At 38.5% G+C, this 25,733-nt stretch overlaps 1 protein-coding gene across 14 annotated transcripts in view; it reads right to left on the minus strand.

Annotated features, from left to right (window-relative positions):
• The window catches only part of gish (casein kinase I gish), a 315,663-nt gene that overhangs the window by 58,093 nt on the left and 231,837 nt on the right, over positions 1-25,733 (minus strand). For 5 of the 14 annotated variants that reach the window (XM_065223554.1, XM_065223557.1, XM_065223561.1 and 2 more), the window contains one exon: positions 5,411-5,512. The exons of 5 other annotated variants lie outside the window; for them this stretch is intronic. In XM_065223554.1, the coding sequence (XP_065079626.1) occupies positions 5,411-5,512 (102 nt within the window). Of the gene's footprint in view, positions 1-5,410; positions 5,516-25,733 lie in introns of all 14 variants that reach the window. 4 more of the 14 variants (XM_065223553.1, XM_065223566.1, XM_065223555.1 and 1 more) reach the window with 1 other exon arrangement.

A 25,733-nucleotide genomic window follows, 5' to 3' on the forward strand; every position in this document is an offset into this window, starting at 1 on the left:
GAACTCGGCGCGATCTGGCTCGACAGTTTAATTACGACATCGTAGAATCAAATTGAATATGAAAAATCGACCCAGCAAGGTGAAATTTGCTGATGTCTGTATGTGCGTCGGTGGACGCGTTTCATCTAGGCAAGCTTTTTTCGAGATGGCTCATGCGATCAATATGGTTGATATCTCGTTCGATAGGCCCTATTGCGCCATTGATCGCTATTGAATTTTTTCTCGATCTGACTTCCGGTTTCGGAGATATATAGGCCAGAATGATTTTAGTGAACGATTTTTTAAAAATCAACGGTACACTTTATCAACATGATTTCTTTAACAGTAGAAAGATCTTATCCATATCTACTTGGGGGAAAAAAATCATACCGATCTGACTTTCGGTTCCGGAGATTTACAGTATAGAACGATTTTAGTTAACGATTTTTTACAATTCAACGGTACATCCCAATTTGCAGCAGTGGAAAGACCTCATCCATATCTACCTGCAGAAAAAAATTCATACCGATCTGACGTTTGGTGTTCGAGATTCCGCCTTATTACCTTTGTTACTAGCGTAACATAGGTATTAGAATCAATTTTCACACGTCCTGCCGTCTGCGCCCGATAGCCATCCACACAAACTATCATTCTCAATCGATAGAACTCGGCGCGATCTGGCTCGACAGTTTAATTACGACATCGTATGATACCTGCAATAATAAATCAAGAATATGGTTGATACGTGCATGTCGATTAACCCCTGTTTTTTTTTTTTTTTTTTTTTTTTTTTTTCAGTCAGAAGAAGGCTTTATGTTTAGTTTGGGCGTTATGATGAGAAGAAGAAATCGTACGCAAAATCGTGGAATGTAGGGGAGAATAGTCCATAATGCACCCCTGGGGTAAAATGGCCCCGTGCAGTTTTTCGATGCTTATCCATTACTAATTCTAGAAATATCATGTGCCAGAATGTTAGTTCAAGCACTGAACTAGCAATGTTGATTTTTAAATTCATGAATTGACAATCGGAAAACTATGAAAAACAGCGCAGGGCCATTTTTTCGCCAGGGGTGCGTTTTGAACCATCCTACCCTACGTATTCCAATAGACCTTTTCGATGCTGAATCGTCTTTCTCTATCTATCACACATGTATGAATCGACGGTGTATTTTCCCACTAATGTGTTTCCCTCTTGCTCGCACTAGTTGGATTTAAATTGTACAGTAGTGTGCGCCGATTAGACGTCGAGAAGCTCTATAAGACCAGTCAGATGTTGTCCCTTCATATTTGTGCACGGCCGATGAGATCAACCCAAATAAAAGCCTCAATAATCTGCTGGAAAATGAGGAAAATTTACCAAAATTTTACACAGTCTAGTAGTAGTACCAATTGACCAAGAAAATCCAATCGTTAGAACTCTGGTATTTTTTCCTTGAAAAAGTGCGAAAAAACTGAAACAACATGAAGTAAATCGCACTTTTTGCGATTAATGAGTAAAGTAAAATCAAATTTGGGTTGATCTCGTTGGCCGTGTGCAGAGAGTTTTTCCACCTGTCTGCACACGTTATTTCTAAACAATCCAAATTTAAGTAAGATCTACTCATTTCCATTAGAATTAGAGCTAAACAATATAGAGCGAACTAGATTGTAGCTGACAAGACAGTTCGACAGAAGATGATGTTAGCTTTATAGTCGCTATATTCATAGCATGCCGGATAGAATCTCGCGAACCAATTGAGCTGTCAAATATCTGTTTGACCAATTGAGCTGTCAAACACGACCAACAACAGAAAAGAGCACATCAGCTATTGCGAACAAAACTTTCGGAACCCGTTTTCTCGTGGCTTAAGGCTCGCCTACGCAAACTAACACCATCTTTGGGGAAAATTTCCTCTATGCGATGAAGCCAGTAATTTGCGTTCGATTGGCGAGGAAAAAATAATCAACGTTTTGTTTATAAAACTTGATAGTACCATTTCAATTGTTGGTCTACAATATATTGAATTTTTTCCGCTTTTTGATAGATTGAAATTATATCCGCCAGACTATAAATATAGCGACTATAATTAGCTTGCGCCTGAATCAACAAACTGAATGGGAAATTCAATTGCATTCGGGTTATTCGCGAAAGAGAGAATCGGGTTGATTGATTATTTAATTTTATTGTTTCGTCAAATATTATTGCAATATAATAAGATTGTATATAATAAGATTGTGCTTAAAGTATGTAGAGCGCAATAAAGCAGATAAAGTATAAAGTCATACAGCTCCATCTGTATGCCAAGAAGAAGAAAGTGATTTATATATACTTTGCACTACGTAAAACTCATATCAGCTCCTCATAGATAAGCCACAATTATATCTTAAAATTATTGTCATGTTAGAAAATTAACGTGAGGACATAAATCAATTGATTATTGAATAATAATTGCTGTTCAATTGAGCAGTGCAGAAACTGAGACCAGTAAAAATAAAAATATCCTCTAAGGCCTCGTATATCTATGGATAATATCAAAAACGAGATTATACTGTGTAACAAAGGTTCTATACACCTGCCCGGTGGATCAATTTGGGTTTTTCATAGAAATTTGGTTTTTCTATTCTTCCAAATTGCATTTCGGTTCATATTTTTGAAACATAAGCTTATATTTTATTGAGTGGACCTTGTTGAATCCATACGTGAAGGTTAAACCGGGTTTTTAATTCCAAAAGCATTTTTCTAGAAATTTGGGTTTTCTTTTGAGCTAAGTTAGATTTTGATACCGTCCTTTGAAAGTTATGCTTAAATTTTATAGAATGGACCTTGCTGAATTCAGGTTTAAATTGACAAAAGTACGATTTTTTTGTTAAAAATTGGTTTTTATGTTCAGTCAAGGTGTATTTTGGCTCCTTCCTCTGAATATTAGACTTGGATTTTGTTGAATAGACCTTCCTGAATCCATACGACTAGTTAGCTTTTTTTGCAGCACGCGCAATTGTTGAGAAAACTGAGATTAAATTCATAAAGTAGGTATTTTTATATCAATTTGGGTTTCCTGTTCTACCATGTTATATTTGAATAAGGAGGAACTATCGAAAACAGAACGTTTTTTTAAAAGAACTATTACGTTTGTAGTATTCCGCTTGATGGTGTACCCGGAATTTATCAAAACCCAAAAATCAGTTGCTTTGATCCTACTCATCTACATTATTACTTATAACCACCCCCCACCCCCCTGAACGGATACGAGCATCGAGTGACAAAAGAAAAACTAGTGATTTGTTCCGGCCTAATTTGTCTTCGAAGCCAACACGACACATTCTTCAGCGTTATATTTGTGCAAAATGAAAATAATCAGTTATGCATTTGATCCTCAAAATCATCCCCAAAGATGAAGACGACAACAACAGTGGCGATAATGAACATGCTGGATGCGAATGAAGAAAAGCATATGTTGACTTCGATGCTCAGAGGTTGCCTTGATCAAGAGAATGTTTTTATGTCAAAATTCAAATTCAAACAGGTAGTTGATCTATCTGCTTCAGGTTGTCTTCATTTTCAGCAAACTTGAGTGTAGAAGAAATCAAGCGTAACTATTCAAATCGACGTATCTGATATGTAAACAATCACTTAAATCGACGATTTGTGGCAACTGCAAGCTCACTTACAGAAACTAACAACACCATCTAGTAGGGGGGGGGGGAATTCTCCTACCTGATGATGGTGTTTGTTTACGTAGGTGAGTTAGCAGTTAAGACAAATCGTCGATTGAAGTGATTGTTTACAAAAGCAGATACGTCGATTTGAATAGTTACGCTTGAAATGATTTTTATCAACTCTGATGCTGAAGTTTCATGTAAATCGGAGAAGGTCTCAGATCGATTCGTCATTTGGCGTGGAACTGCTCTTATGATTTATTTTACTTACGTGATAGCAAACAGTGATTGATTAACAGTACGTTAAATTATCAATCGGATGCGTTTTTTGAGCGAGTTAGTGAGGAAGTGGAAAATTTAAAATGAGCTACGGTATGGCGCACGTGACTACATGAGTACCGTTGTGGTTCAAATTGTATACTCATGTATGCAAAAAAAACATACCATCAACCTGAGTTTCAACAATTATTTTTAAAATCATCTTATCATTAGCGAAACGTGGATGAATGAGTGAAAGATTGAAGATTGGATGCATTATAAGTAAGCGAGTAAGCGATAAACAACGACTTCCATACGGCAGATCACCTCCATTAATGTTAAACAAATGAATAGTGAGAAAGAGTGAGATAAAATTAAAGAAAACAACACCACAGTGTCGCCCTGTTATTTCTGTATTTCATATATAATTGGAATGAAAATGTGACGAATATAAGAAAACTGACAAAAGAAACACTTTATCATGCTACATTCGAGCATTCTGAAAGAAAAAAAAATGAGTTTCGAGGGTAATCGTTATAGGACTATAATCCATTTAAATAAAATATTGTAACCTCTTCTGATTTTCATTGAAGAAAAAAAAATTTCATAAATCCAATTCATCCTGATCATGGATTATCGACTATCGATTGAAAATTTAAAATTGTAAAAAATGTGACAATTGTAAAAAAAAAACAACAAAAGTTTAAAAATACGCACACATGAATTCTACAGTTCCAAGTATTCGGTATAAATAAAAAAAAACGGTCAAGAGATAAAACGGGGGGATAAGAAAATCGGCTAGCACGGATCAAAACACAGGAGATGTCATACAATCAGAACGAACAAAAAAAAATCGGTCCTAAAAACTAAGGAAAAAACCAACACGCTTCTGCGAGGGAAACACATCGACACACCTTCTCTTCTAGTTCAAGGGAAGGTGGTAGTACAAAGCACTACATAGATAGATGTTAGACATCGCACACACTTGCGCACTAGTTTCGCGTTAAATGCAGTCATGGAAGTAGTGGCAGAGCAAAGAGACAACCTAGAGTAGTAGCTTAGTTTCTAAAATATGTAATTAGAAAGTCAATAGATAGGCTATAGAACTAGAGAAGTTCGGATTCTATTGTGTGTATTTGCATTGTTTCATATATCGGGGGGGAACACTGAGGAATGCCCTAAAAAAATCTCATTAAAACCAAAAACCAAAACTTCCTCACACTACACACTAAATGCAATCGTTCCAGATGGGGACAGATCTCCAAAAAAAAAAACCAAACCATGGAAATACTCTAGGCGTGTATTAAGTGAGGTGTAAAAAGGATCTCCCGGAAGGGGTGGGACCGGAGGGATCTTCTAAATGAGACAGAATAATGAAATTAAAACCCAAAACCGGAAAACAAAAACACAAAACAACACCATTTTTGGAACACAATCAAACAAGAGCAGGGTTGGGGTGTTTTTTTTTCTTAGAAAGAGAGAGAGACAGAGAGAAAGGATCCATATCCCGGACAAAAAGCGGTTAGAACACACATACCTGAACTGAACCATGTCGGTCGGCCGGCGTTAGGTTGCCCAGCGTTCCAGTCTGTTTGGGCACGTCCGGCCAAGCGGCGACACCTCCTTTCGAATTCGTCTGCTGCTGCACATGTCGATGTGTGTGAGTGTGGATGATTTCAACGATTATGCGCGCGTGTGTATGTGTGTATGTGTTAGTTGACATATACGCGCGTGTGTGTGTGTGTAGAAGGTGCCCATTATGCAACGTCGAGGTTCGCGAGCCGTCAGGATTTCATTTAATCGATTCGGATTTTGTTTGATTCGGCCGGATATCACACCGTCAAGTCGATTCGACAATTGTCGAAAAACCCGGAAACGGCACAATCGAGAGAAAAAGAGATATATATATATATATAGGAGAGAGAGAGAGAAAAAACATGGAATCAGTATCTGTGTGCTGTAACGACTGATGACGAGGAAAAAGTTTGTTTGGCGGGGGTGGTAAAACTATATCTTCCGAACAAAAAAAAAAGTTATGCAACAACTCTGGAGCGTTACGGGGATTTTCGGGGTCAAACTAGAGGGAAATTTTTAATTAGGGAGATCAACTGGCACTGTCATAAAACTTTTAACAAAACGTGGGGGGTTGTTGGTGGAAAACGAAAGGTTGTGTCCCGGGAGCAGTACTGCGCTTGCAATGGGAAAGTTTCCGTCAAAAGGCAACGATTTTCAATTGCTTTTTTGTGCTTCACTGCGCGTAGCTGTATTGTGTGTTTGTGATGCAGTCAAATTTGTACTGAGGACGGTGATTTCTACTGGAACTGAACATAGGTATCGGAAGATCAAATGCAGTAGGGAAACGAGCATGAACTGTTCTTATTAATTATTTTTTTAACTTAGGAAACTTGCGAGAAATAATTAATAATATTTTGAACAATCAGTCTAGCTTCAGTATACGTAGCTTAGTACTGAGCTTCTAGAAATAGAAATCCTAACCAACTTTTATAATTGAATTAAAAAAATAATGCATACAAAACTGAAATTGGAGACGTATTGGCATTGGCGCGACTTATGAAAAGCTTTTGCTAGTTCTTCAAGAAGTTTATAAACCTTAGCTTTCCGTTTATTGACAAAATCAGGGCTGGTAGCAATCAATGCAGTCAAAAATAGTGATTTTAATGACCATGTTGAAGAAATAAGTGACCAAATAGTGACTTATAGTTGTAAGAAAGTGACTAAAAAGTAACCTAAGGGATGAAAATGAGTCGTTCCTGATGGCATACCAAATAAATGTTTGATATTTTAGACTTTTTCAATTAGATTCTCATAAACACTTAAATATGTACGATAGGAACCTTTAAAGCGAAAGATTCAATAGAAAGTTTATGACTAAACCTCCAAGGTTCTACTACCTGGGAAAACATGAAAAACCGAGAACTCGCAGGGAATTTTATTTTCCTGAAAATACCTGGAAGTATCAGGGAATCTTATCTCTCTTCTTACTAAGAATGCATTTTAAAATAAAAACATTTAATATTCCTAGTTATTTTCATTCACACATTGAACTTTATAGATCCATAATGGATCTTCAGTAACAAATACATAAATTTATAAATTCTGAACTGAAAAGTTATAATACTTCAAAAAATTTTCAAGAATCTGGAGTCATATTCGTTGCACAGTACTAAGGTTCATGGATTTTTATAATAATTTCCAAGGACCTCATTCTACGGGAGTTCTGGGAAAAAAATTATGAGACAAACATCAACTGCAATCTGCTTTCATGGTACTTCTGAGAAAGTTTAGACTTCATGTGAAGCCTAAGCTTAAGATTTTCATGAGAAATCTCCATTGTATATGGAATGGATTAATCTGAGGTCTTCATAACTACTTGAAAGTTTCCGAAATATTCCTGAATTTAATTAAACTGTCTTGAAGTTCTTTGTAGTTTGAGAAGCTAACCTGATGCTCGTAATACTTCTCATAATTTCTTAAGACTTCTCTAAACTTTTTCGGACTTCCTAAAGTTTCCACAATTTTCCTCACGATCATGAATCTTTTCTAAAATGTTAACAATTCACTGAATTTCTCGAAACTCTTTTAAAATTTATGTAATTTCCCTGCTCTGGAATATCTCTGCTCTGAGGATATCCGTTCTTTCTTGAAGTTTTTTTTTTGTTTAGACCTTTATAAGCGAGATCAATATCTTTCTGGAAGTTCTCGGAACTTCTCTAAAGTGTTTGCAGTTCTCATGAAGTTTGTTGTACTACCATGAATTTAATTGAACTGTTCTAAAAATGTTTAAACATGCGTGAACTTTTGGACTTATGTGAAAACCTCAATAATTTTCTCAACAACTCTAAAGTTCTCTGAAAACCTGGGAACTTCTTGAAAATTTCCGCTTATTTAGTGAAACTAATTGAACTGAACTTCCCTGAAATTCCCTTTGTTTTTCGAGCTTTACCAAACTTATTTGAGATGCTCCCGAAATGTCCATAAAAGTTCCAGAAGTTCTCGGATCTTCCCTTAAGTTCCATATACTTTTATGAAGTTCTCGAAATGTTTCGGAAGATCTCTGTACTTCTGTGAAATTTTCGAAGGTTATTCTGAAATTTCAGGAACTTCTTTAGGCTTCGGCTCCGCAGCGAAATAATTAATATAGTTCTAAAATTTTCACTGAAGTTCTCAAGATTTGTCTTGAAACTCATAAAACTCATAAAACTCATAACTTCTTCAACAGTCTATAGTTTCCTGATGTTTTTTAAAAATTGCCCAAAAAATTTCTCAATTTCCTTAAAATTCCCTAGACTGCCCTGCCTTAGCATGTTTTTAAAAGAACCCACCATTTTACTGGAATTCTAGATAGAGCTGGAATTAGGGCGTAACAGCCTTTGTAAACAATGACTTCTACCGATGATTTCTAGGAACTCAAGGCACGCCAATGCAAACCAATATAACCGTCGGGTAGGGAAAGTCTTCCCCTACCCGATAATGTTGTTGATTTGCGTTGGAAGCCTCAACTTTCTAGAAATCATCAAAAGAAGTCATTGTTTACAAAAGCTGGTACGCCCTAATTCCAGCTCTATCTAGAATTGATTTAATTGCCAAATTCTACAATTTTCCTTAAGTTTTATAAAGTTTATAAACGCTCACGGAACGTTGCCTTAAATTACTAATTTTCCCTGCAAGAAGTTTTCTATGCTTACCTTAATTTCTCTAAATTGATCAAATGTTCCGGTAAATTTTCTGATATATATTTATAATTCCCGAAATATCCCATAATTTCAAGGAACTCCTTGTAAGTCGCTGCAAATTAACTTAAGTTAATGGGATTTTTCTGACGTTATCTGATCGTCCTCGAAGTGCTCGGACCTTCACTGAATATAATGAAACAATCAAAAACATCTAAATTTCTTAGAAGTTCTCTGAAATAACTTGAAAATTAATGGAACTTCGTTGATGTTCTCTAATCAACTTAGCTAAATTTCCGAATTTTCTATAGATCTTGAAATTTCCATTATATAACACCCTTGAAATACTCTCACATTTTCCGGATGTTCATATAATTTTTATTGCGTTCCAGACATTTTCTCTAAGCAAACCGAAGTTTCCGGAAATTCCAGTTTCGGCAATTTCCTTGAATTTTTGAACTACCCTTTAATTCTCTGATCTTTCTTCATGTTCTCGGAGTTTTCCTAAAACCGAAGACAACAAATCAAGAAGACTGGCAAATTTGCCAGAATCCAAGCGACAGATACAATGGCGCTGCGCTTGAGTGAAGGTGGAAGCAACGCATAGAAAAATGAGCAAATATACAAACCCTTCTTCTGAGGATGCAATCTTTGCTATCAAATTCGTTCGAAGCATTTACCTTTGAACGGCAGATGACGCGATTGTACCTGTCTCATAGCGTTCGTATGAGAAAATGGAAGAGTTGCTAGTCTTTTTGGTTTGTTGTCTTCGCTAAAACTCTCAACTCTAAGTTCTGTTTTAAAATAAATGGAATTTTCGTTTAAGCTTCCCTTGAATTCTCTGGATTTCTGCGAAGTTCCTGAAATATTTCTGAAGTCTTCATAAATTTTCTGAAGGTTTCTATACTGAATCTCTCGGAACATCTTAAGGGTTCTCGATTTTATTGCAGCACCTCATGGAACGACCCTAAATTTTTCTTAACTCACGCTTATAGATGTTTAAACCAATTCAATAGTCTGGGCTAAAGTTTCGGGGACTTCCCCTTAAGATCTCTGTAATTCCCCAATGATCTTTAGATCTAGCTTTTCTGAGATCAATAGAACTTCATTAAAGTTTCCACATTTTTGATAGTACGAAACGTCAGGACATTAAAAGTGTTGTGATCTTAGACTTACTAAAATGAAGTAAGTGTTCAACTTCAACATTTAATGGATTTGAGCTAAAGCTGTTTCTTTAAAACTGATTGTCACGTTTGCATTAAAAACATATTGTTAACGCATTTCATAAATAGCATTCTAATTATAAACCTGGAAGTTATCCGCCAAAAAACCTGGAAAACTCAGGGAACTTTATTTAGTTAAATGAGTGGACACCCTGTAGATAGAGAAGAACGAATAAACGTAAAAAAATCTCTATACCAGGTCGTCAACTTCGAATTGTTCAAAAATAGAACAAAATATAGGCCTATCCAGAAGAATGATCAATCTTGAAATAAATTCACGTTTAAAAAAGTTTAAAATAGTGACTTATTACAAGAAAAAGTGACTTTAGTGACTTGGCCTTAAATGAGAGACTTTTTAGTGACTGGCTTGAAAAAAGTGAGTCACTAAAAAGTAAAGCGCTACCAGCCCTGCAAAATGTATTCATTCAGTAATACTGAGAACAATTTGATTTCAATGCACATATTTTTTGGGAAGCTTTTATGACTTCTGAAAGAATTCCCCTGATGGCCGCAAAAATTCCTTGAAAAATATATCGATACCGTTTAAAGTGCTTTAGTTAACACACTTAGAAATAATCGCCGACTTCGGTATTTTTATCGAAATCTTAACAGCTGCTCAACAATAGTTTTAAAGCTGCAATAAAACGAAATCTCCACAAAGTTTGACGGAACGTTTAGCCATAAAAAATAACTGAACACGAGTCGTCAATAATTTACGAGTGTGAATGTCGGAGAAATCGAAAGAGTTTTTCACCATTGTTCCTTAAACCAAAGGCCTGCTTTGGTTTGGTAACTTTGATGTTTTGTTCTGGTAACTTCCCAAGCATTAGTCCAAAAGGCTTAGATCAGTTTCAATTTAGAACTGCTAGTGCTTATGAGACAAGATTGACGAATCCTTTCACTTTACGTTTTCAGGGCACTAATATCCACATTCCTTCTAACTCCCGGACTAAAGCTGTTTGAAATTACCGCCAACGCGACAAATGGAGACAGATTTCTTACATAATATCACTGCCGGTCGGTGGAGCTTATATTGAATATACACATAGGGAAAATGGATGTAATGTCGGCCTAAATGCCACTGATTTGGGCCCATACATAAATTCAGCAATCGACTAAAATTTCAATAGCGATCCAAAATATCCATTAGAACCGTCCCATCGTTCATCTAGATAAAATTGATAAATAGCAGATTTTTAGCGATAGGTACAATCTTAGATCCATAGGCCAACATTTGAGCCATTTCCCATACTAAATTTTTCCCGCCTGTCCAACATATTTTCCATATTTTCCCTCTCCAAAGGGGGAGTTTGGTGAAGAGAGATGATAAAACTGATTTGTACCTTCCTAAAAGTTGTCTAGCTCGCTTTCTACTCTCTATATGCAATTTTCACACTGCCGTACTCTAAACGGAACTATCAATTCTATACTTTCATCTCCTCATCTATCGTATAAAAATTACCACTTCAGTCTGTTATTTGAAATTAGCATCCACTAAGTTACAGTATGTTATGTGTTAGGCAAAAAACCGAAGATCGCTAAAAATTATGGGGTTCATAATTAAGATAATTTTTTTGAAGTCCATAATTTGTAATATTTAAAAAAATCTCATGTAACATGTAAATTTTTCGAAAGGCACTAGGTCTAACACTACTGAACCGAGTGGGTCATTGGACCGAATGTTATAAGTTGATAGATTGATAGAAGGAATGTTGTGAAGATAACATGAGATAATTTGAAGTTAGGCCACTTTTTTACATTCTTGTGAACTTTTCGAGATTTCAGGCTAAACTAAAAGTTTAAATATTTCAGATAAAACAAAAAATGTAAATCTTGAACTAAGATTAAATTTTAGGACTCTGACACACAGAAAAATTGTCTGGAGAATTTTCATGAGAATGCCAAATGAGTTTTGAAGAGAATTCTAGTTCTCTACAATTCACTTTCCTTATGAATTCTGAGGACAATTCTAAAAGAATTCGACTAGAAGTTCCAGGTAATTTCAAGAAATTTGTCTGGAGATCTAATGGTGAAGTCCAAGGAAATTCTGAAGATACTATTATCGGGTTTATCAATAGAATTCCAGAAAATTCTAAAGTAACTCTGGAATAAAGAATTTAAATTTTTGGAAAAAGTGGCCATATCCTGGTTCTGCATATTAATTTGCTTTGATCTCATGATTCTGAATAAGCAAAGAAAAAATCGCAAGGTTCTAGGTACATTTTTATTAATGGCCCTCTATCTCGGTACGCAAAAGTCTCCGGCCAATGAGACCACCAATCGATTCAGCAGAGTTTTTCCTTTGAGAATATGTATAAAATGTTGACTGAAACCGTTTGGCAGCCGAAATATTCAATTTAGTCTCAGTTTTGTCAATTTTCGCCCACTGTGCAACGGAGTAAGACGGACCATGAAATTTTTTTTTTAGTAATCACTGCCAGGATTCTGCATTTTCGAAACAAAGAAAACTCCTGAACTCTCCGCAGAATCGCTTCATTTCGAACAACATCATTTTTGTGTAAGTCATTGCGCTTCTTGTTATCGAGTCACGATGAAAATTCCTCCTGTCAAACATGACTGGACTATCGAATGACACGAGAACGACCTCTTTCGTTTTTTTCCACTTTCACTTCAATTCGGGGCTCATTCGACTTGTCACGCGTCGCGTCGTCAGGCATCGATACATAGTATCCGGATAGAATCCGCATAATATCAATTGCCGATAGGGATGGCATCCGAAAAAAAAGGAAAAGTCTCAAATACCCTACAATATGGGTATTTTCGGAACGGGGACGACGCGAAGGTGCCGAAAATCGATAGTTGTTTATTAATTTATTTGATAAGGCTCAAATGAATTAACTTTACAGAGCAGAGGCTTCTTGGTCGCTATACAATACATCTTAAAGCTATAGTCAAAAGGTACAACACAATAAACACTTTATCTTCCACTATCCAAAAAGCCTCCTCCATCAGAACTGGAGCCGCTTCCAGTGGTGTCATCGTATGGCAGTAACGCCATCGGGGGGCAGAGCGCTTCCATTGCAGCAATGGACGCAAAACGTGGTCAGCACTCATAGACTCATCACGAAACGGTTGCTTTCCAAAGTCGACGACGCATCGACCGAAAGAACTGCTGATGAAGAACAATGAGGAGGACCACACAATGGTTGCTGCCAAGAAAACAGACGATCGCGTGGCACACATCGAGAGTGGCCTGTTTTTGTCGACAGCCGAGTGAACACTGTGCCGAAAATCGATGTCCGACGCTATTTTGGAATCCAATATGGCGGCCTTCGGGCCATCAGAAAAGTGTCAAATACCCTAAAATATGGATATTTTCGGAACGCGGACGACGCGTGGATGCCGAAAATCCAGGTTTCAGCAAAGTGTCAAATGAAACCATAAGTCGTCTGATGACCTAAAAAAAAATCCTTGAAAAATATGTCGATACCATTTAAGGTTCAATTTACTGATGATTTTTTTAAAATTCAAAAGCAGTTTTTTTCGACGCATTATTTTAGATTGCAAAAGGTTCGCGTCATTTTCGAATCGAATAATGCGAGCTTTTTGCAATCTGAAATAATGCGTCGGAAAAAAAAAACTGTTTTTAAAATTTTCCAAAAAGCATCAAAGTAAATTGAACCTTAAAGTGCTAAACAGCTGCGCAACAATAGTTTTAAGGCTACAATAAAACGAAATCTTCTCTACAATTACCAGATTTGATCATTTTAATAAGGTTGAACATTTTTTGAAAAAAAATTTTTAACAAAAATGATGGTCGAAGTTTGACGGAACGTTAAGCTGTTGAGATTACCTGATAGCGTCTGACATCGATTTTCGACTTCTACGCGTCACCCCCGTTCTGAAAATTCCCATATTTTAGGATATTTGACACTTTCCTCAAATCGGAAGCCGCCGTCTTGGATTTCAGAATGGTGTCGGATATCGATTTTCGGCTTCTAGACATTACCCTGATTCTAAAAAAAAACCGTATGTATGGGTATTTGATAGAATTTCCCAATTTTTTAAATTTAAATAATTCAAAATGGCGTCGGATATCGATTTTCATTCTCTAAACGTCATCCCGATTCCAAAAATACCCATATTGATGGGTATCAGACAGTATTTCCCACTTTTTATGAAATCGGAAGCCGCCATCTTGGATTTCGGACATCGATTTCTGGCCTCTAGACGTCATTCCGATTCCAAAAATACCTATATCGATGGGTACTTGACAGAATTTCCCACTTTTTCTGAAATCGAAAGCCACCATCTTGGATTTCATATGACGTCGGATATAGATTTTCAGCCTCTAGTTGTCATCCCGATTCCAAAAATACCCATATTGATGGGTATTTGACAATATTTCCCACATTTTGTTGAACCGGAACCCACCATCTTGGATTTTAAAATGACGTCAGATATAGATTTTCAGTCTCTGGATGTCATCCTGATTCCAAAAATACCCAAATTGATGGGTATTTTACAGTTTTTGCCACTTTACCTGAAATTGGAAGCCGCCATCATGGATTTCAAAATGGCGTCGGATATCGATTTTCAGCTTCTAGACATCATCCCGATTCGAAAAATACCTACATTAATGGGTATTTCACAGTATTTCCCACTTGTTTTAAACTTGAAACCGCCATCTTGGATTGCAAAATGGCGTCGCACATACTTGGCATACACAGTTTTGGTCACGAACTGCTCATTTGCTAATAACTTTGAACACAGTTGACGAAACTGTTGAGGGGCCTCATAGCCTAGTCAGTAAAGGCGCGGTATTATCAAGCCGGAGGCGGCGGGTTCGATTCCCGATCCGGTCGAGGGAATCTTTCGGGTTGGAAATTTTTTCGACTTCCCTGGGCATAGAGTATCATTGTGCTTGCCACACAATATACTCTCAATTAATAACTGTGGAAGTGCATTTAGAACACTAAGTTGAGAGCACGCAATAAGCTAATATGCACTAAGCAATAAGCTTTGAATGCGAATAAGAAGAAGAAGAACAGTTGACGAAACATAGTTCTTTTTGAAGTAGTAGATAGAATAGATTTTAAGTTTGTTATAGATACGTAAAAAAAAAGAAGATTTTAATTCTAGTAATAAACTGTATCTGTTTTTGCGTTGTAAAAATGAAGTGAGAAATGCTCGCTGCACATCTCGGACTTTCATCTCACTGCGTCCTAGCAAGAAGTACGGTCGACTTGTTTCGCGCTCCGTTGTTTTGGAAGTTTTCTCGGTATTCGCTTGATATAAATTATCAGTTTTTTGATAAATTGATCGAAAAGTGAGTTTTTTTGTAGTAGAAAGTGTCATTTTCGGAACGATTAATCCGTGCTATTGGTAATTCGCAAACCAATTTGGGCATCATCGTTGCGTGGTCACGCATACGCGCTCACGCATACCCGCTCACGTATCATCATCATCGAGTGTGAGCACCCGTTTCTACATCTACATCGTTCATCAATCATCGTGCGCCTGTGTGCGCTGAGTACCGAGCCTCAATCAAGTGCACCACAACGAAGGTCATCCAGTCCGCATCGTGCTCTCTTGCCGTGCGGATCTATTTGCTTTTTGCTGAAGGAAGTGTTACTACTACCTAAAGCTACAACAAATTTAAACAGCACTTTTCAGTGCTCAACCTGTAAAAATTTTCTACCTTGTTCAACTCTTATTCCTCTTCGATCCTTGTTTGGACCCTACCCGAGGTAATCCTTCTTGGATATCGATTTGGAAAATTCCTCTTCGATCCTTCAGATTCTTATAGTAATCTGCTTGGAAGTCGATTTGGATAAAAATTTACTGCCGCCATGGCGCCTAAACGCAAAAGAAAGGGGCAAACTCTTGACCCCCCTTCTGATGAAATTAATTTGAGTAATCAATTTGATTTGCTCACGGATGATGAGAATGATCCATCATCCAAGAAAAATTCTAGTAAACTTTCCCGGCTTAATGCCAAGAAGGAAAAGATTCCCCCTATTGTGATAACCACTACCGATTTCCATGCTCTTCGCATGGAACTTTTGAATTTCGTGAAAGTTAAGTTTTCACTACAAATTGGACGTCGGGGTGAATGCCGTGTATTGGCTGAAACCTTGGACGGATTTAAATGTCTTCTCAAGTATCTTACTGAGAAGAAGCACAGATTTTTTACTTACGACACCAAAACTGAACGTGTGTTCAAGGTTGTCATGAAAGGACTGCCCAGTGGTGAATCCCTGGATCAGATCAAAGATGAACTGGCAAAATTACTTGGAGTTGTGCCACTCCAAGTAATCAAAATGAAAATGAAATCTCGTCCTGGCAATTCGCGCAACGGGATTTCTAATGATTTTTATTTAGTTCACTTCAAGTCTAGTGAACTAAACAACCTTAAGGCCTTAGAAAAAGCTAGCCTTATGCTCCATGTCCGAGTGAAGTGGGAACACTTCAGGAAGACTGGAGGAAATTTCCAAAACCTCACCCAGTGCCGTAAGTGCCAGGGATGGGGTCACGGAACTAAAAATTGCTACATGCCAGCTAAATGCATGAATTGTGGTGATTCCTCTCACGCAAAGGACGACTGTCCTGTGAAGGAAGATCCTAAGAAATTTAAATGTTCAAATTGTGGTGAAAACCACAAATCCAATTTTTGGGAATGTAAGACTCGCAAAGCGATCCTACAATCTCGTTCTAACCGTCAGGTAGGAAACGCTCCACGTTTCCGACCAGGTACAAATTCCTCTGCTGTTAACAACGGTCAGCGAGGAACAAATTCTACATTCGTACCCGTAGGTACAAATATCTCCCCTTCTTCAAATGTTTCATCTGTACCTACTCCCCTCGCTGCTAACAATGTTCAGCGAGTTAATGGAGCTACCTATGCTGCTATTGCAGCGGGTAGAAATCAAAATACTAACCAACGTTCTAACGGAAATTTTGACAATTTTGACTTAGGAAGCATTACTGCCCCCAAAATGGAATTTTTACAGAATTCATTAATTGACATGATTTCTGATATGCTTAAATCTAACTCCATGTTTGATGCTATTCAAACTGGATTAAAATTTGCAAATAATATTGTCATGACTTTAAAATTCAGTAATGGATTTTAAAGCATTAAATATTGTAAATTGGAATGCTCGATCTCTTAAAGATAATGAAGACGAGCTATTTAACTTTTTGAGAGTTCATAACGTGCATATTGCCGTTATAACTGAAACGTTCCTTAAACCTGCCCATAAGGTTAAGAAGGACGCAAATTACTTGATTTATAGAAATGATCGTCTTGATGGACCCTGTGGTGGCGTTGCCATCATTATTCATAGACGAATCAAACATAAAATTCTTTCTTCATTTGAAACCAAAGTTTTTGAAACTTTGGGAGTTTCTGTTGAAACAAAATTTGGACAACTTACGTTTATAGCTGCCTATTTGCCATTCCAATGCGTAGGCCAGCAAAAGAATTTTCTCAAGGGTGACCTCCAGAAACTTACCCGTCATAGGTCTAAATTCTTCATTATTGGTGATTTTAATGCAAAACACCGCTCATGGAATAATGCTCAAAGCAATTCCAATGGTAATATTCTGTTTGATGATTGTTCTGCAGGTTATTACACTATTCAATATCCAAACAGCCCAACATGCTTTTCTTCTGCAATAAATCCCTCCACTATTGATTTGGTCTTAACTGATTCATGTCAACTTTGTAGCCAATTGGTTACCCATGCTGACTTCGGTTCTGATCACCTTCCAGTAACTTTTGAAATATCCCAAGAAATAATTTGTAATCCCAACAGCTCTACTTTCAATTACCATAGAGCTGATTGGGAGCAGTATCGAACATTTATGGAATATAACTTCGATCCAAACATTCCTTTGCAAACCAAAGATGAAATTAATTATGCTCTTGAATCTCTGACTACTTCTATAGTTGAAGCAAGAGCTGCCTCAGTACCAAAATGCGAGGTTAAATTCGATTCAATTATAATAGACGATGATCTTCAGCTCTTGATCCGTCTTAAAAATGTCCGTAGGAGACAATATCAAAGAACACGCGATCCTGCCATGAAAGTTATCTGGCGGGATTTGCAAAAACAAATTAAAAAGCGATTCTCTGCCCTGAGGAAGAAAACTTTTGAAAATAATATTTCTAAATTAGACCCGAGTTCCAAACCCTTTTGGAAACTCACAAAAATTTTGAAAAAACCTCAAAAGCCTATTCCAGCGCTTAAAGAAGGTGGTAAAATTTTGATCACAAATTTGGAAAAAGCTCAGAAACTTGCTAAGCAATTCGAGAGTTCCCATAATTTCAGTTTGGGTCTTACTAGTCCTATTGAGAATCAGGTTGCTCGGGATTTTCTGAATATTTTCTCTCGGGAAAATATTTTTGATGATTCCTGGGGGACTGATTTGGACGAAGTAAGGTCTATAACTAAAAATTTTCAAAATATGAAAGCTCCAGGTGATGATGGAATTTTCTATATCCTCATCAAAAAACTCCCAGAGAGTACCTTGTCTTTCTTGGTAAAATTATTTAACAGATGTTTCCATTTGGCATACTTTCCTGATAAATGGAAAAATGCAAAAGTTGTTCCAATTTTGAAGCCGGATAAAAATCCAGCTGAAGCTTCTAGCTACCGTCCAATAAGTTTGCTTTCTTCAATAAGTAAACTTTTTGAAAAGATAATTTTGAATAGAATGATGCTTCACATCAATACGAACTCAATTTTTGCAGATGAGCAGTTTGGATTTCGCCATGGGCATTCAACTACTCATCAACTCTTAAGAGTTACCAATTTAATTCGTTCAAACAAATCGGAAGGCCACTCAACTGGAGTTGCTCTTCTAGACATAGAAAAAGCATTCGACAGTGTTTGGCATGAAGGTTTGATTGCTAAATTGAAAAAGTTTAATTTTCCACTTTATATTATGAAATTAGTTCAAAATTATTTAACTGACAGAACTCTTCAAGTAAATTATCAAAATTCCAAATCTAATCGACTACCTGTTAGGGCAGGAGTTCCTCAGGGTAGCATTCTTGGGCCTATATTGTATAACATTTTCACTTCGGACCTCCCTGATTTGCCTCAGGGTTGCCACAAATCTTTGTTCGCTGATGACACAGGCATTTCCGCTAAAGGAAGAAGTCTTCGTGTTATTTGCAGCAGACTGCAGAAAAGTTTAGATATTTTCTCTTCTTATTTACAAAAATGGAAGATTTCTCCCAACGCTTCCAAAACTCAACTTATAATATTTCCACATAAGCCTAGAGCTTCGTTTTTGAAACCTAGTAGTAGTCACATAGTCACTATGAACGGAGTTCCAATTTCCTGGTCAAACCAAATGAAATATCTTGGATTAATACTTGACCAAAAATTAACTTTTAAAGATCACATTGAGGGCATTCAAGCCAAATGTAACACATATATTAAATGTTTGTATCCTCTTATAAACAGGAAATCCAAACTTTGCCTGACGAATAAACTTCTAATATTTAAACAAGTTTTTAGACCGGCCATGCTTTACGCTGTGCCAATATGGTCTAGTTGCTGCACTACCAGGAAAAAAGCACTTCAAAGGATTCAGAACAAAATTCTGAAAATGATTTTGAAGTTGCCTCCCTGGTACAGTACAACCGAAGTACATAGAATTTCGAATGTTGAGACTTTAGCACAAATGTCCAACAAAATAATTAATAATTTCAGGCAAAAATCGTTGCAATCCTCAATTGCAACGATTAATTCCCTTTATACTTAGATAAGATTTAGTTTTAGTTTTTAGTTTTAAGATATCAATTGTTATACTGACATGCAGGTTGAAAAACCTGTTTAAAATACTGAATTGCCAAGACATGAACAATGTAAAAACACTTAGATATATATCATAACAATTAAGGCTGGTACGTTACTGCAGTAACTGGAGCACCTAGGTTAAAATGAAATGTAATTTATTTTGAATTTGGAACAAATAAAGAGTTAAAAAAAAAAAAAAAAAAAAAAAAAAAAAAAAACGAAGGTCATCCACGCAGCGCGTCTCTTCCAGCCATCTGTGTAAACGCCTACACATATAACGCTCGGTGGTAGTAGTATAGGATTATCAGATAAGTTTTTGTTTTTTTTTGTTTCTTTTCCTCCTCCATTAGTTAAATTTTCATTTTGTATTTCTGTGTTTGTAGTGTTTTCTGTGTATTGTGTCTGTGCGTTCAGTGGGAGAGCGTTTTGCGCTCCCACTAGTTGAACAAAATGGATGTTTTGTCAGAAGACGACATGGATGACCATTCATCTCAGAATAATGATGATGTCATCCCTGGTTCGTCGTCTCAGTCTGTCAATGGGCAGGCTGAGAAAAACTCCAGATTGCGGGCCTACCCGAATGACTCGACTGGCCCATGGGTTGTCTATTTTCAGCCCAAAAACAAACCCTTGAATGTTGTTCAGATATCTGATGATCTGACAAAGCGATTCTCTGCCGTGACCGAAATAACGAAGGTTAGGCACAACAAACTTCGTGTGACCGTCGCTAACCTGAAACAGGCCAATGAAATTGCTGTTTCCCAGTTTTTCACACTGGAATATAGGGTGTACATTCCAGCTTCTGATGTGGAGATCGAAGGCGTGGTCACTGAGGCGAGCCTGAACCCCGAGATACTGGAGAAGCAAGCGGTTGGCCGATTCAAGAACCCCTTGCTTCCTCCGGTAAAGATACTGGCCGTTCATAGAATGAAGTCAGTATCGCTCAGCGAGGGTAAAAAGAGTTTTACCCCCACAGACTCGTTTCGGGTGACCTTTTCTGGATCTGCCCTTCCTCAATACATCGAGCTGGGAAAACTTCGTCTTCCTGTGCGGTTGTTTGTACCTCGGGTCATGAACTGCCAGAATTGTAAGCGGTTGGGACATACGGCCTCCCACTGCGGCAACAAGGCACGCTGCTCCACATGCGGGGAGAAGCATGAGGATGGCGCCTGCGCAGCTACTGCACCAAAATGCGTGTACTGCAATGGAACTCCTCCTCATGCTCTCTCGTCGTGCCCGGCGTACAAACAGCTCGGGGACAAAATGAAACGCTCCCTTAAGGAACGTTCCAGGCGGTCTTTTGCAGAAATGCTTAAGACAGCCAAGCCATCGACCAACGAAACAAATCCCTTCGCTCTTTTGTCAGATGACGAGTCTGGCTCTGACTTGGCTGAGGAGGGAGTTTCTTTCAGTTTTCCGGAAGGTTCTGCCCGGAAACGAAAACGCATCCGTTCGCGGAAAGTTGCAGATCAAGAACCCCAAATCAGCTTGCCCAAATCAAGGAGTGGTGGAAAAAAGGAGACTTCTACTCCTCCTGGATTCCGCAGAACTGATTATACCCAGGATTTTCCACCTCTTCCGGGGACATCTAAAACCCCTGATGCCCCAATTTTAAGAACAGAAACCCCTTCTTCATCTGGGCTGTTCTCATTTGATGACATTGTGGACGGTATTCTCAAATACCTCAACATTTCTGATCCTCTGAAAAGCATTGTCCTCACATTGCTTCCGACTGTGAAATCCTTCTTGAAGCAATTGACTTCAAAATGGCCCCTTCTTGCAGCTATCATCTCCTTCGATGGATAGTTTTCCAAACGAGGTCGGGGATTTGATCACTGTTCTACAGTGGAATTGTCGAAGTCATATTCCGAAATTAGATTCGTTCAAGTATTTAGTCCATAACAATAATTGCGATGCATTTGCCCTCTGTGAAACATGGCTCTCTTCAGAAATTGATCTCCCTTTTTATGATTTTAACATTATTCGATTGGATCGTGAGGATTCACGTGGAGGAGGGGTACTTTTGGGGATCAAAAAGTGCCATTCCTTCTATAGAGTGAATCTTCCCGAATTCCCCGGTATTGAAGTTGTCGCATGTCAGGCTACCATTAAAGGTAAGAGCCTTTGTATTGCTTCTGTATATATTGCTCCTAGAGTCTCTGTTAATCGCAAACAACTTTTCGACATATGTGCGGTACTTCCCGCTCCATGGTTGATCATGGGAGATTTTAACTCCCACGGTACAGGCTGGGGGGAGCTGTACGATGATAACCGTTCTACTTTGATTTATGATCTCTGCGACAACTTCAACATGACAATCCTTAACAATGGAGAAGTAACACGTTTGGCTGGTCCATCCTCGAATGGTAGCAGATTAGACCTCACCTTTTGCTCCAATTCACTATCGTTGGATTGCACTTGGCATGTAATCCAGGATCCGCACGGTAGTGATCATCTGCCGATCAAAATTTCGATTGCCAGTGGGTTCAACTCGTCAGAATCCGTTAACGTCGCGTATGATCTAACCCGTAACATCGATTGGACTAAGTTCCAATCCGCGATAGACGATACAGCATCGTCAGTGGAAGAGCTTCCGCCGTTGGAGGAATATAATTTCCTCTCTAATCTCATCGTCGACAGCGCACTTCAAGCTCAAACACGACCGGTGCCGCGATCGTCTATTCGTAAGAAAACACCATCGCTCTGGTGGGATCAACAATGCACGGAGGTTTACCGTAAAAAGTCCGACGCCTTTAAACTTTTTCGGAAACGCGGAACACGCGAGCATTTCAACGCATACACATCTCTTGAACGCGAACTCAAGAGCCTCATCAAGGCCAAAAAACGGGGTTACTGGCGGCAGTTTGTAGACGGATTGTCGCGCGAAACGTCTATGAATACGCTTTGGAGTACGGCGCGAAGAATGCGTAACCGGTCTACTAACAACGAAAGCGAGGAATGCTCGGATCAATGGATTCTTAAATTCGCGCGAAAAGTGTGTCCGGATTCCGTGCCGTCGCAGTTGATTCCTCGCGAAACCGCGAATTCGGTAGACGAAATCAGTCAGCCTTTTTCAATGGTGGAACTTTCACTCGCTCTCCTTTCGTGTGGCAATTCTGCCCCGGGATCTGATAGAATCAAGTTCAACTTGCTGAAAAACCTCCCAGACGTCGCTAAGAGGCGCATGTTGAACTTGTACAATCAGTTCTTGGAGCTCAATATTGTTCCCGACGATTGGAGACGAGTAAGGGTGATAGCCATTAAAAAGCCTGATAAACCCGCGTCGGATCACAATTCGTATCGGCCCATCGCGATGCTGTCGTGTATTCGGAAATTGATGGAGAAAATGATCCTTTTTCGCCTCGACAAATGGGTTGAGACGAACCACCTTCTTTCAGATACTCAATTTGGTTTCCGTAGGGGTAAGGGAACGAACGACTGTCTCGCGTTGCTTTCCTCGGAAATTCAGTTGGCTTTTGCTAAGAAAGAGCAAATGGCTTCTGTGTTCTTGGATATCAAGGGGGCTTTTGATTCAGTATCCGTTGAAGTTCTTTCAGAGAAACTCCACGCTTGTGGATTGTCTCCATTAATGAATAATTTTTTGTACAATTTGCTGTCAGAAAAACATATGAGCTTTTCTCATGGGAACTCTACAGCTTTTCGATTTAGCTACATGGGTCTCCCCCAAGGCTCATGTTTAAGCCCCCTGTTGTACAATTTCTACGTTAGAGAAATTGATGTCTGTCTTAGTGACAATTGCACGTTGAGACAACTTGCAGATGACGGCGTAGTGTCTATCACAGGGCCAAAAGAGGTTGACCTGCAAGGACCCTTACAGGATACCTTGGACAATTTGTCTACTTGGGCTATTCAGCTAGGTATCGAATTCTCCACGGAGAAAACTGAGTTGGTCGTTTTTTCTAGGAAGCATAGCCCAGCACAACCGAAGCTTCAACTTTTGGGTAAACCGATCACTCATTCCATGTCTTTTAAATATCTCGGGGTCTGGTTCGATTCCAAATGCACCTGGAGATCCCACATTGAGTATCTGAGACGAAAATGCCAACTAAGGATCAATTTCCTTCGATCAATTACCGGAACGTGGTGGGGAGCCCATCCACAAGATCTTCTGACGTTGTACCGGACAACGATTTTATCGGTTTTAGAGTACGGTAGTTTTTGCTTCCAGTTGGCAGCTAAAACGCACATCATCAAGCTGGAACGGATCCAGTATCGTTGTCTTCGTATCGCGTTAGGATGCATGCACTCGACTCATACTATGAGTCTCGAAGTGCTGGCGGGCATGTTGCCACTATCCGTCCGTTTTTCAGATATCTCTTAGGCTCCTCACCCGTTGCGAAGTAATGAACCCACTGGTGATCGAAAATTTTGAGAAGCTTCTGGAGCTAAATCCTCAAACATGTTTTATGACTTTGTACTACCTATATTTAACACAGGATGTCAGCCCTTCAAGAAATATTCCCAATCGTGTAGTCTTCTCCGATTTCGGCAATTCAGTGAATTTTGATTTATCTATGACGCAGGAAATCCGCGGAATTCCAGAGCATCATCGTCCTATGATTGATCCGTCATTATACGCTGCAAAGTTTGGCCATGTTGATTCTGCAAGAACGTTTTTCACAGATGGATCTCTAATAGAGGAGTCCGCTGGTTTTGGTGTATTTAATGAATTTCATAGCGCCTCTCGAAAACTTGAAGCTCCTTGTTCTGTGTATGTGGCTGAACTGGCAGCAATTCACTACACTTTGGAAACTATTGCTTCACTTCTTCCACACCACTACTTTATTTTTACGGATAGTCTCAGTTCTGTCGAGGCTATCCGTTCCATTAGGCCGGTAAAGCACTTCTCGTATTTTCTCTTGAAAATACGAGAACTGCTTAGTACTTTATCCGTGCGCTCTTTCATCATCACCTTCGCGTGGGTCCCTTCGCATTGCTCAATTTTGGGCAATGAGAAGGCGGATTCACTTGCGAAGGTGGGCGCTATGGAAGGCGACATTTATGATCGACAGATCGCCTATAGTGAATTTTTCTCTATTTATCGTCAGCAGTCGCTCGTTAGCTGGCAACATCAATGGAGTGAAGGGAGCTTGGGACGATGGCTACATTCAATTATCCCTAAGGTGTCGAAGTTTGCATGGTTCAAAGGGTTGGACTTGAGTCAAGACTTCATACGCGTGATGTCTCGTCTTATGTCCAATCACTATTGTCTAAACGCTCACTTGTTCCGTGTGGGGTTGGGAGACAGCAATCTCTGTGAATGTGGACAAGGTTACCAGGACGCTGATCACATCCTTTGGTCTTGTGCGGAGTATCGTGGAGTCAGATCACATTTTTATGATTCCCTTCGGGCTCGAGGTAGACAACCTAATGTTCCAGTTCGGGATATTTTGGCTAGACGCGATCTGGAGTTTATGAAACTCATATATGTTTACTTTAAGGATATTAACCTTAGATTGTAAGTTTGATTAACCTTGTGCTTAGTTTGTATTTTGTACGTGTGGGTTTTTTTTTTCAATGTTTGTTTTCAAGATGAATAGAAATAATTTCATGCTTTAGGATTAATTAAATAGTTGTATCGTAAACCACATTTCAAACCTCCTTCTTCCCTTTTCCCATCCAAAAAATTGTAAATCTCCACTAACCTCGAGACAACCGCGAGTACTCGGTCCAGTGCCTTTAACTTTAAATTTAAGACAGTAATAATGTATAACGCAAAGGATAACTCGGCTCTGTAAAGTTTATTCGATTGAGCCTGTACAAATAAAGTAATTATATAAAAAAAAAAAAAAAATCTCGGACTTTAAGCGTAAAAATTCATTGGTGTTGATTCAAATATTAAGATTTACCTACTCTTTGCAGATCTATAGTTAGCTATGATTCTAATCTATCAATTACTTTAAAGAAAAACAAATTTCAACAACTGAGTGAAAAGTTATTAACAAATGAGCAGTTGGTGTGTGCATGCCAAGCATGGCGTCGCATATCGATTTGTGATCTTCAGACGATCGACCGATTCCAAAAATACCCATATTGATGAGTCGCTGTCAGTATTTCCCACTTTTTCTGAAATCGCATTCCACCATCTTGGATTGCAAGATGGCGTCGGTCATCGATTTCCGGTCACTAGAAGTCAATCCGATTTCAAA

This window comes from Ochlerotatus camptorhynchus, unplaced genomic scaffold (genome assembly GCF_037179485.1).
Source record: "Ochlerotatus camptorhynchus isolate MF236.1 unplaced genomic scaffold, CSIRO-AGI_Acam_v1.1 ptg000193l, whole genome shotgun sequence".
NCBI classification, from domain to species: domain Eukaryota; kingdom Metazoa; phylum Arthropoda; class Insecta; order Diptera; family Culicidae; genus Ochlerotatus; species Ochlerotatus camptorhynchus.